This window comes from Lepidochelys kempii, chromosome 17, assembly GCF_965140285.1.
Source record: "Lepidochelys kempii isolate rLepKem1 chromosome 17, rLepKem1.hap1, whole genome shotgun sequence".
Lineage (NCBI taxonomy): Eukaryota > Metazoa > Chordata > Testudines > Cheloniidae > Lepidochelys > Lepidochelys kempii.
In genome coordinates, this window is record NC_136396.1 from 23,264,444 (window position 1) to 23,277,282 (window position 12,839).

General features: G+C 45.9%; 1 protein-coding gene across 14 annotated transcripts in view; it reads right to left on the bottom strand.

The window, feature by feature from the left end:
• The window catches only part of TSPOAP1 (TSPO associated protein 1), a 231,743-nt gene that overhangs the window by 176,817 nt on the left and 42,087 nt on the right, over nucleotides 1-12,839 (bottom strand). For 13 of the 14 annotated variants that reach the window (XR_012155490.2, XR_012155492.2, XR_012155491.2 and 10 more), the window contains one exon: nucleotides 9,551-9,820. The exons of the other annotated variant lie outside the window; for it this stretch is intronic. Coding sequence is in view for 10 of the 13 variants with exons in the window: in XM_073316132.2 (XP_073172233.2) it covers nucleotides 9,551-9,820 (270 nt within the window). In the remaining 3 variants the exon portion in view is untranslated. The remainder of the gene's footprint in view (nucleotides 1-9,550; nucleotides 9,821-12,839) is intronic. 14 annotated transcript variants of the gene reach the window in all.

A 12,839-nucleotide genomic window follows, 5' to 3' on the forward strand; every position in this document is an offset into this window, starting at 1 on the left:
CAGCCTGCTACCAATAATCCTACAGGTAATAAAAGGAGTGTATTGCTATCTGCAGCACCAAAGTAAAAGGGCCAAACTACACCACCATGTTTCATGTTATGCTTCAATATAAGATGGTGTCATATGTACACATACATGGGCAGTGGGTATAATAGGCCAGAGGAGGCTGCCTGCCCCGGCACTGCCATGGCTGCGACCACCAGACCTCCAGTTGCAGGCTTTGGCGGTGACGTTTTTGTTTTATTATGCCCCATGCAGGTTCCAGGGTGGCTGAGGAGGCACATAAAAGGCTCTTCAGCCGCCCCAGAACCTGCATGGGCCATATCAAAAGCATCTTCGAAGTAACAGAAACTTTTCCTCTGGGTGGGTTGGGTCCAAGGAGTGGAGGCATGGTGCAGCTTCAGCCATCCTGGGGCTCCTTGGGTGGGGCTTGGGGCTTCGGCCAGCCAAGTGGGGGCACACTCTGGGCTGCAGCCAGCCCAGGGCATCTCCAGCCAAGGCAGGGAGTGCTCAGGGCTCCTGTGGCCAGGGGTGTGTGCTCTGGGCGTGGGCGGGAGGGCTTGTGGCTCCGGTCACGTGGGGAACAGGGGGTCTCAGGGCTCTGGCCATGGGGAGGGTGCAGGTGGAAGGGACGGAGCGAGGGGCTAGCCTCCCCAAATGCGGGCTCCACCTGCCGTCCACGTACACATATATACCCGTATACACTACAAAAGTATACATCATATCCATATTATTCATATATATTAATTATCTGGTAGTGCCTCCAAGGTTCAATCATAAAACTACATTCCTCAATCAAAGTCCCAGGCCTAACATTGTCAGGCCCACCATAAGAGACGACAAATGATTGGAAAATAAAATCCGTCCATCAGTCATATAAGGAAATCTGGAAACTCAGGGAGAGATGGGGCATGAATGTGTGGATGGTAAAGTAAGGTGGCCACATAAAAGTGTTTAGCCCATTGGGTGATCTTCAGTCCACACATGATGCTTTTCGGGAATGATGGGTAAACATCCTCCCCATAAAAAAAAAACCAAAAAGTGGGGGAATGTAGTAGGAAGAGAGCCTGAGACATAAGCCCTTGTATCAAAGGCCTGGTATGAGGCAGGACCTGCTCACAGAATCTGGCAAGAACAGGGCTGATATTGCAGAAATACACATTCCTAAGAAGTGCTAGTCACAGAGTGCTCATGCAAACACATCCCGATATCAAGGGGTATCAGAACATCCCAATATTAAGGATGGTCTGCTACTTGCCAGGAGCTAGGATTCACGATGTGACGGAGAGACTGCTGAGACTCATCAAGCCCTCGGATTGCTACCCCTTCCTGCTTCTCCACGTGGGCACCAATGATACTGCCAAGAATGACCTTGAGCGGATCACTGCAGACTACGTGGCCCTGGGAAGAAGGATAAAGGAGTTTGAGGCGCAAGTGGTGTTATCGTCCATCCTCCCTGTTGAAGGAAAAGGTCTGGGTAGAGACCGTCGAATCATGGAAGTCAATGAATGGCTACGCAGGTGGTGTCAGAGAGAAGGCTTTGGATTCTTTGACCATGGGATGGTGTTCCAAGAAGGAGGAGTGCTAGGCAGAGATGGGCTCCACCTAATGAAGAGAGGGAAGAGCATCTTCACAAGCAGGCTGGCTAACCTAGTGAAGAGGGCTTTAAACTAGGTTCACCGGGGGAAGGAGACCAAAGCCCTGAGGTAAGTCGGGACGTGGGATACCGGGAGGAAGCACGAGCAGGAGAGCACAAGAGGGGAGGGCTCCTGCCTCATACTAAGAAAGCAGGACAAACAGCAAGTTATCTCAAGTGCCTATACACAAATGCAAGAAGCCTGGGAAACAAGCAGGGAGAACTGAAACTCCTGGCACAGTCAAGGAATTATGATGTGACTGGAATAAGAGAGACTTGGTGGGATAACTCACATGACTGGAGTATTGTCATGGATGGATATAAACTGTTCAGGAAGGACAGGCAGGGCAGAAAGGGTGGGGGGGTTGCATTGTATGTAAGGGAGCAGTATGACTGCTCAGAGCTCCAGTATGAAACTGCAGAAAAACCTGAGAGTCTCTGGATTAAGTTTAGAAGTGTGAGCAACAAGGGTGATGTCGTGGTGGGAGTCTGCTATACACCACCGGACCAGGGGGATGAGGTGGACAAGGCTTTCTTCCGGCAACTCACAGAAGTTACTAGATCGCAGGCCCTGGTTCTCATGGGAGACTTCAATCACCCTGATATCTGCTGGGAGAGCAATACAGCGGTGCACAGACAATCCAGGAAGTTTTTGGAAAGGGTAGGGGACAATTTCCTGGTGCAAGTGCTGGAGGAACCAACTAGAGGCAGAGCTCTTCTTGACCTGCTGCTCACAAACCGGGAAGAATTAGTAGGGGAAGCAAAAGTGGATGGGAAACTGGGAGGCAGTGACCATGAGCTGGTCGAGTTTAGGATCCTGACACAGGGAAGAAAGGAGAGCAGCAGAATACAGACCCGGGACATCAGAAAAGCACATTTTGGCTCCCTCAAGGAACTGATGGGCAGGATCCCCTGGGAGAATAACATGAGGGGGAAAGGAGTCCAGGAGAGCTGGCTGTATTTTAAAGAATCCTTATTGAGGTTACAGGTACAAACCATACCGAAGTGTAGAAAGAATAGTAAACATCACAGGCGACCAGCTTGGCTTAACAGTGAAATCCTTGCTGATTTTAAACACAAAAAAGAAGCTTACAAGAAGTGGAAGATTGGACAAATGACCAGGGAAGAGTATAAAAATATTGCTCGGGCATGCAGGAGTGAAATCAGGAAGGCCACATCACACTTGGAGTTGCAGCTAGCAAGAGATGTTAAGAGTAACAAGAAGGGTTTCTTCAGGTATGTTAACAACAAGAAGAAAGTTAAGGAAAGTGTGGGCCCCTTACTGAATGAGGGAGGCAACCTGGTGACAGAGAATGTGGAAAAAGCTAATGTACTCAATGCTTTTTTTGCCTCTGTCTTCACGGGAAGGTCAGCTCCCAGATTACTGCACTGGGCAGCACAGCATGGGGAGGAGTTGACCAGCCCTCTGTGGAGAAAGAAGTGGTTCGGGACTATTTAGAAAAGCTGGACGAGCACAAGTCCATGGGGCCGGATGCACTACATCCGAGAGTGCTAAAGGAGTTGGCGGATGTGATTGCAGAGCCATTGGCCATTATCTTTGAAAACTCATGGCGATCGGGGGAGGTCCCGGACGACTGAAAAAAGGATAATGTAGTGCCCATCTTTAAAAAAGGGAAGGAGGAGGATCTTGGGAACTACAGGCCAGTCAGCTTCACCTCAGTCCCTGGAAAAATCATGGAGCAGGTCCTCAAGGAATCAATTCGGAATCACTTAGAGGAGAGGAAAGTGATCAGGAACAGTCAGCATGGATTCACCAAGGGAAAGTCATGCCTGACTAATCTAATTGCCTTCTATGACGAGATAACTGGTTCTGTGGCTGAAGTGAAAGCAGTGGACGCTTTTGACACGGTCTCCCACAGTATTCTTGCCAGAAAGTTAAAGAAGTATGGGCTGGATGAATGGACTTTCAGATGGATAGAAAGCTGGCTAGATTGTTGGGCTCAATGGGTAGTGATCAATGGCTCCATGTCTAGTTGGCAGCCGGTATCAAGTGGAGTGCCCCAAGGGTCGGTCCTGGGGCCGGTTTTGTTCAATATCTTCATAAATGATCTGGAGGATGGCGTGGATTGCACCCTCAGCAAGTTTGCAGATGACACTAAACTGGGAGGAGAGGTAGATACACTGGAGGGTAGGGATAGGATACAGAGGGCCCTAGACAAATTAGAGGATTGGGCCAAAAGAAATCTGATGAGGTTCAACAAGGACAAGTGCAGAGTCCTGCACTTCGGATGGAAGAATCCCATGCACCACTACAGACTAGGGACTGAATGGCTAGGCAACAGTTCTGCAGAAAAGGACCTAGGGGTTTCAGTGGACGAGAAGCTGGATATGAGTCAACAGTGTGCCCTTGTTGCCAAGAAGGCCAATGGCATTTTGGGATGTATAAGTAGGGGCATTGCCAGCAGATCGAAGGACGTGATCATTCCCATCTATTCGACACTGGTGAGGCCTCATCTGGAGTACTTTGTCCAGTTTTGGGCCCCACACTACAAGAAGGATGTGGAAAAATTGGAAAACGTCCAGCAGAGGACAACAGAAATGATTAAGGGACTGGAACACATGACTTATGAGGAGAGGCTGAGGGAACTGGGATTGTTTAGTCTAAGGAAGAGAAGAATGAGGAGGGATTTGATAGCTGCTTTCAACTACCTGAAAGGTGGTTCCAAAGAGGATGGATCTAGACTGTTCTCAGTGGTAGGAGATGACAGAACGAGGAGTAATGGTCTCAAGTTGCAGTGGGGGAGGTTTAGGTTGGATATTAGGAAAAACTTTTTTACTAGGATGGTGGTGAAGCACTGGAATGCGTTACCTTGGGAGGTGGTGGAATCTCCTTCCTTAGAAGTTTTTAAGGTCAGGCTTGACAAAGCCCTGGCTGGGATGATTTAATTGGGGATTGGTCCTGCTTTGAGCAGGGGGTTGGACTAGATGACCTCCTGAGGTCCCTGCCAACCCTGATATTCTATTATTCTATGATTTTATGGTACAAAAACATTCCCCAAGGATAACAGGAACATATTGACCCCTCCTAAAGATAAGGTCACGATGACAGTACGTAATAGAAATGTTTTAATCAAACCAACATGTACACAGTGATGGGTAATAACTAGTGACATCTGGGGGCAGTAACTATGTCAAAGGGCCAGTACTAACTTGTTTTATCAGGGTATAAAGATGTATCTCAGAAGGAGTATCTTTGTCCAGCCAAGGAGGGAATGGAAAGTCCTGCCATTCACTGAGCTGCGTCCATTGTCATGAGCATACATGTCTTCGTATCCTCGTAGAGTCTGCCAGGGGCTATTACCGTGCTTCGCCAACAATAAACCTGGCCAGGCGCCTTCACTGAAAACTGAGTCTGTGGATTTATTGGGCAGTTTAATTGAGGTTTGCTGTCTCTGCTGCCTGTGAGGAGCTGGGAGAGAATACTCAATAAACACACGCAGCCAACATCTGACCACAGTGGTGAGCTGTGGTAGGAGAGGTAGAGCGGTGGTGTAGCTGGCAATGTCCTCTGATTTTAGTGGCTGTGGTGATAGGAAACCCAGTTCAGCAACTTTAACTCCAAGTTACCTAGTTTCTTTGTGTGGGTATTTCCATGGCTTTTTAGAATGTATTTGGGGGAAGGCAGCAGTGCTGGGAAGAGGGAGGTAGAACAGGTGTTTGACCTCGGAAATGCACGAGGAGAAATGGAAGCAGCAGGGAAGACATGCAGGGCTGGAGAGGAAATGAGCTCCCCTCGGGGGCACCACAGGAACCTGTCCAGAAAGGGAAGCTGCCCCCTTAGCAGAGCTGCAAACTCCATTTTCTAGGCAAATTTGGATGCAACTCTCCCCCTGTTCCACCATCTCCTAGCCCCTCATTCCAAATGCGGGCATGAAGGAAGCAAGGTAGAGAATATTACGGAGAGTGGTAAGATGCAAATGTGAAACAGACGGACATATTAGCCGCATAGTGAATGAGTCTGGGGACAGCCCCAGGGAGCATTACCTATGAGATAACCATCCAGGCATATTAAAGGAACCTGACAGACACATGTGGGCTGTGATGGATAAAGATAGGTGTGTCTGGCTGAGATGGGTGTGCTTAGCATAGAGAGTAGGAGAAATCTAAGGCAGTAACTTCATGGTGCCAAGTCAAGACGGCAGCTCCCAGTTTCACTCTCACTGAGTATCAGACTAAGGCACCACTTTCTTCAATATAAATTCTTGACCAAATTACAGATGGTCTGATCAACACCTAAAACTCAGCTTGATCTACCTACATTGCTCAGAGCTGTGAAAAATGTCATGCCCTGTGTGATGTAGTTTGGTCGACCTAGCCTCCACTAAAGAGGCAGTTAGGTCGGCAGAAGAATTCTTTCATTGACCGCCTCTCAGAGAGGGGATTTATGAAATGCCTTCCATCCCTGTAGTAAGTGTCTACACCAGAGCACTACAGCAGTGTATCATCTGCAGTGCAGACACAGCACAAATGGAGCGATAAGGTGAGCTGAAGCCACTGCAGTGCATCTTGAGGAGAAGATGACCTCTTGTGATAGGCATTTGGGGAGAAAACGGTACCTGTTCTGGGACAAAGGCAATTCCCATAGCCTGCCTTCTGGGTCCTGGCTGCATTCGGTAAGGGAATGGGGAAATGGAGTACACAGAGTGGCAAGAATAGGGATATAACATTCTCTAGGCTGAGCAGCTGCCCAGGGGCACTGGTGAGGCAGGGAGGCAGCTTGGGAGAACAGACACAGCTGGAGGAGCTGGGCCGTTCCACTGGCTTTTCTTTGTTGAGCTAAATTGTTGGGACATTGCACCCCATTTAATAGTCATTTAAACAGATATCCATCACTATCACAGATGGTCCCAGCACATGACAGCAACTGACAAAAAGCCTTTATTTGAGAAGCAGCCTGTCTCTGAAACATTAAGAGGGTACATATGTGTGTACGTACATTTGTGTGATGCTTGAAATTTTGGGGGACTGTGTGAGTCTATGGGGAGGCAAAAATATATTTAGATTCTCAGTCTTAATGTTTGCTCTGCAAAAGTTAGTCAATATTTTACTAACTATTATAAAACATTCAGTTGTCTTCTGCAGAGTGGCCAAAAGAGGCAGGGGAGAGACACTGCATGTCAAAAGTGGCATTACCCATTTCCCAGTCATTGACAATTTGAAAACAAATGATCTTGAATGCTTATGGATCAAAGTCCTAACAAATAAAGAACAAGATGGAACAGTAGTTGATGCCTGCTACAGACCACCAAATCATACTAGGGAATAGGACAAAAATCTCCTTAAGCACCTATCTATAATGTGTAGGGGAGAAAACAGTGTTATCATGGGGGACTTCAGTCTCCGTGACATGTGCTGGAGGTCTCATGCTGACTAAAATTGACCAATGACTAAACATTATAGATGACAATTTACTCAAAAAGTGCTGGATCCAAAAAGGGGGAATTCTATATTAGACCTCATCTTGACAGATAAAAAGGAATTGATTGCAGAATTAAAAATTAGTGGATGCTTAGGTGCAAGCCATCATAACTTGATTACATTTGTTATGTGCAAACAGAATAAAGTCCAGTCTAGTAATATATATATATACTTGGTCCTTTAAAGGGCCAATTTCACAAAGCTGAAAACAATTTTGACCCAATCAGTTGGAGAAAAGAATTTAAACAGAAAATGCAAATGATAATTGGAAATTGTTTAAGAACATTTTATTAGATGTCCAAAAAGCCACAATCCTACAACTAAGAAAGAAGGCTGCACTGGTTTAAAAAAAAGAACCTGGTTTAGAGGGGAAGTAAAGGCCACTATAAAAAATAAAATAAAACACAATATATAACAAATGAAAGGAAGAGAAAGTTGCAAGTTGCAGATATATTAGCCCCAGGTTAAGTAGGTCCCATTTCCCTGGCTAAGGTAACAGGAAAGGTTCCAGAACAATCAGGAACTTTCTGGAAACAATTAAGGCAGACAGGCTGATTAGAACACCCGCAGCCAATCAAGAAGTGGCTAGAATCAATTAAGGCAGGCTAATCAGGGTACCTGGGTTTTAAAAAGGAGAAGGGGTAAGCGGGGGGCAGGAGTGGGGGGAGGGGGACACCCTGACATTAGTCCCCCTCTTCCCCACTCCTCTGCACAGCAAGCAGGAGGCTCCCAGGAGCAGCTCCCAGGCAGAGGGCAGGAGCAGCACAGGGCAGTGGGGGAGGGACAGCTGAACTGCTGGCAATTGCTAGCCTGCTGGGCAGCTGCTGCACAGGGAACTTAGGGCAGCGGGGAGCAGATAGGGGGGCTGCCGGTCCACCCTGGTTCCAAGCCCCCCACAGCTCGCTGCAAAGGGCTGCTCTTCCTGAAAGCAGTGGACAAAGCAGGCGGCTGCCATACAACGTTATAAGGGAGCATTGCACAACTTTAAATGAGCATGTTCCCTAATTGATCAGCAACATAACCAGGAAACAAAACAACTTTAAGTGAGGAGTTCCTGTATATTAGGAACAAAAGGAATCCCAAATATGGTATTGGTCCATTACTAGATGGAAATGGTAGAATTTTCAATAATAATTCAGAAAAGGCAGAAGTATTCTGTAAATATTTCTGTTCTGGATTAGGGAAAAAGCCAGGTGATATATTCACATCATATGATGATGAAATACTTTCCATTCCAACAGTGACTAAGGAGGATGTAAAACAGCAGCTATTTTTTGTTTTGGCCATTTTTAAATCAGCAGGTCCAGATAAATTGCATCCAAGAGTTTTATAAGAGCTGGCCAATGAGCTTATTGGATGGTTAAGGTTGATATTCAATAAATCTTGTGCAAGTTCCAAAGGAGTGGAAGAAAGCTAATATTGTGCCAATACTTAAACAGGATAACCTGGGCAATTATAGGCCTGTCAGTCACACATTAATCCTGATCAACATAATGGAACAGCTGATACAGGACTCAATAAAGAAGTAAAGGAAGGTAATATAAGTAATGCCAATCAACATGGTTTTATGGAAAATAGGTCTTGTCCAACTAACCTGTCTATTGTATACCAGGTTTTTGTGTGTGCGCACGCATACATAGAGCTGCCCTATTTCATCCAGCTTCAATACAGTTTTCAGAGGCTTCCAGATTGTGGGACATATTTTTTGCCCAACTTCACAAATGGAAAAATGTTGCACAAAGTGCTACCTTTTAATGGAAGTTTTGCAAAATCAAAGCACAAAAAGAACTGGCCTAGGCCTATCTCTACCTACTCCATTGTCACCTTGCAAGGTTTAAGGATGCCATAGAACAGTGGCTCTCAACCTTTCCAGACTACTATACCTCTTTTAGGAGTCTGATTTGTCTTGCGTACCCCCAAGTTTCACCTCACTTAAAAACTACTTGCTTACAAAATCAGACATAAAAATACAAAAGTGGCATAGCACGCTATTACTGAAAAATAGCTGACTTTCTCATTTTACCATATAATTATAAAATAAATCAGTTGCGATATAAATATTTTACTTACATTTCACTGTGCTTTTTCTGTAGCCTGTTGTAAAACTAGGCAAATATCTAGATGGGTTGATGTACCCCCTGGAAGACCTCGCATACCCCCAGGAGTACATATACCCCTGGTTGAGAACCACTGCCATAGGATTCACTCTGGGATATGCTTATTAGGCTTTCTATAGCAACCAGACTTACCATTCTCTCTCTTCACTATATGACACCTGACACCTTACCATACACTCACAGATGTCTTTCAGTATCTAAAAGGTCATTTTAAAAAACTATAATATCTATTTATAGCAGAGAGGATAATAACTGTAATAATCTTAGCAATTACACAACAGTAAAAGTTCTGTAAGAACATTCATTAATTGACTGATTAATTAGCAAAAACTTCAGATCATTGACCCAGATATCTCACCTTCCTATGTGCTTCCATTGCTAGTGTTGGCTCTCCTAATTGCACCCCCTTTGATAGAGATGAAAAATTGATGCTGGTATCTAGAGTTGGCACAGATGGTCCCAAGCAATTGGCAGCAATTGACAAAGAGCTTTTTGAACCAGCTTTAGAGGAATGGAGAGACTCCTTGAAATTCTTCAGTGCAATCTGTCTCTGTAACCGTAACACTTCCTTCTGAGATTCCCGCAACAGGTGACCAAAGTCTATGAGGTTCAGGCAATGAGGGCCCTCCTAAGGAAATGCAAACACAACATGATGTAGCCCCTGTGGTTGAAAGGATGGGAAATAGAGGTTGCTGGGTTTTTTTCATGAATTGCCAAAGTGCTGTTCAATAGACAACAGACCGGCACAAACACACCTGCTCTGTTTGCAAACCACTAGAACCAACATGGTGGAAGGAGGAAGAAAATGACTGCGGCCTAGATTCACAAAGGGACTTAGATGTCATGATGTTCACTGTCATACCTAGATTTGGGGCGCTTAGAAAATCACAAGAACACACTGATTCACAGAGCCTGTGTAAGGTGCCCAGGCTCCCTATGCAGTGCCTGGGGAGAGACAGGAGCATAAGGATATGATCCACAAAAGCCAGCACCTGGGCAGGGAGCTGCCTAAACTAGCCAATGGGAAATGATGACTAAGTCCCACTCCCTTGTGAACACAGATGCCTGAGTCCAGGCTGCATGGAAGTGCCTATCTCTGCTACTGAATCACAGCCATGAATCCTCTCCTGATGTTGGGTGGCTCAGGGGCCTAACGCACTTCTTGTTAGAATCACTTAGGCAGGTGCCCAACTCTACCCAAAACAGCCAGAGGAGAAGGTGCAACCATGCACCTTATAACTATTAACTCAGCACTCCTCTGAGATGTGGGAGGCTAATGTACAATTCCCCCCTCTGCCTGAGGGGGATACAGGACTCAAACAGGGGGTCTTTTACCTCTCAGCATAGTGCTTTAACCACTGAGCTTTGGGATATTCTGACATGGGGCTCTCTAAATTTCTTCTGTTGAAGCTGTTCCATTGTGGATAAATAATTAGAGTCATTGGAGCAGGAGGGCTGGGCACTAGGTCTCCCACCTGCTGGAGAGGGAGGAAGTTTGCCCTAACCACCAGCCAACAGAGTCATTCTCTCTCTCACTTTCTCTCTGGCCCAATGACTCCCTCTCTCTATCTCTCCTGTTGGCACTTTTCCACTTGGGATAAATACCTAAAGAGTCACTAGGCTAAAGAGAGATTGTAGTCTGTAGTCTGGCAGTTAGAGTACCCAGCTGGGAGGTGGGAGACCCACAGTCTAGTTCCTCGACTCCAAGGACTCTTTAATTATTTATCCATAGTGAAACAGCTTCAATGGAAGAGACTAAGGGAGCCCCACATCAGACTAGCCCACAGCCCAGTGGTTAGCGCACACTCCTAAGTGGTAGGAGACCCCTGTTCAAATCCTTTATCTGCCTTGGGTGGAATTGAACTTGGGTCTCCCACCTCTAACCACTGAGCTAGAAATTATAAGATGGGCAATGCCACCTCCTCCAGACAGATTTTGAATGGAACCTGATGCAGGTTTGCCTCTGAGAAAACCCACCAGATCGGGACACAGGCAGATGAACTATCTACCCCCCAGTTTGTAGATTGCTCTGGGACGTAGACAGGAGACAACTAGAGCGACGCAGCAGTGTGCACATCCAGAGGCTGAAACATGGGCACCAAGGGAACTTTTACCCCAAAAATATAGGTGCTGAGTGAGTTTAGGCGCCTGCAGGGTTCAGCAGAGTTTTGTGGATCACAGTGAAGCCTAAAAGTGGGACAGAGGCACCTATGTACTTTTGTGAATCTCTTAGATTTGCCTGTGTCAATATGTGGCAAAAGCTCCCCCTAGGTAGAACACTACCACATGAAGCCATGCAATTACCTCGCTGTTGATGTGACCTTAAGGGAGTTCCTGTATCCTGCGCTTATGGGAGCTCCTGCATGTACGATAACACGCAGCAGGGAGCGAGTCAGGATCACATTAATTATCCTCATTTTCCCTGCAAAGCGAGGGTCTGGTTTGAATTCTGGCTGTCTGACTTACTCAGTGTGAATGTTAGAAACTAAGAAGATAAGAACAGCCATACTGGATGAGGCCAATGGTCCATCTAGCTCAGTATCCTGTTTTCCGACAGTGGCCAGTGCCAGGTGCTACAGAGGGAATGAACAGTACAGGGCAATTATCCAGTGATCCATCCCAGCATCCACTCCCAGCTTCTGGCAGTCAGAGGCTAGGGACACCCAGAGCTTGGGGTTTCCTCCCTGACCATCTTGGCTAATAGCCATTGATGGACCTATCCTCCAGGAATTTATCTAGTTGATTTTTGAACCCAGTTATACTTTTGGCCTTCACAACATCCTCTGGCTATGAGGGATGACTGCAGGTTGTGTGAAGAAGTACTTCCTTTTGTTTGTTTCAAACCTGCTGTCTATTAATTTCATTGGGTGACCCCTAGTTCTTGCGCGATGAGAAGGACTAAATAACCCTTCCTTATGCACTGTCTCCCCACCAGTCACGATTCTACAGACCTCTACCATGTCCCCTCTTAGCCATCTCTTTTCCAAACGAAAAAGTCCCCATCTTTTTAATCTCTCATCAGAGACTATTCCATACCTCCAATCATTTTTGTTGCCCTTCTCTCTTCTTTTTCCAATTCTAATATATCTTTTTTGAGATGGGATGGCCAGAACTACACACAGTATTCAAGGCATGGGCATATCATGGATTTATATAGTGGCATTACGATATTTACTGTCTTACTATCTATCTGTTTCCTAATGGTTCCTAACATTCTGTTGGCTTTTTTTGACTGCGGCTGCACATTGAGGGGATGTTTTCATAGAACTATTCACAGTGACACCAAGATCTCTTTCTTGGGTGGTAACAGCTCATTTAGACCCCATCATTTTGTAAATATAGTTGGGATGATGTTTTCCAATGTGCATTACTTTGCATTTATCAACATTGAATTTCACCTGCCATTTTGTTGCCCACTCACCCAGTTTTGTGAGATCCTTTTGTAGCTCTTCGCAGTCTGCTTTGGACTTAACTGTCTTGAGCAATTTTGTATCATTTACAATTTTTGCCACCTCACTGTTTACCCCTTTTTGTTAGGAAGCAGCTCTGGCTCTCTACATATGTGGATTTTAAATGCTGGGGTAGGAAAGGATCTGGAAGGAAACTTTTTAAAATTCTGACCCAAGAGGGCTGGTTTGTTCGTTCAT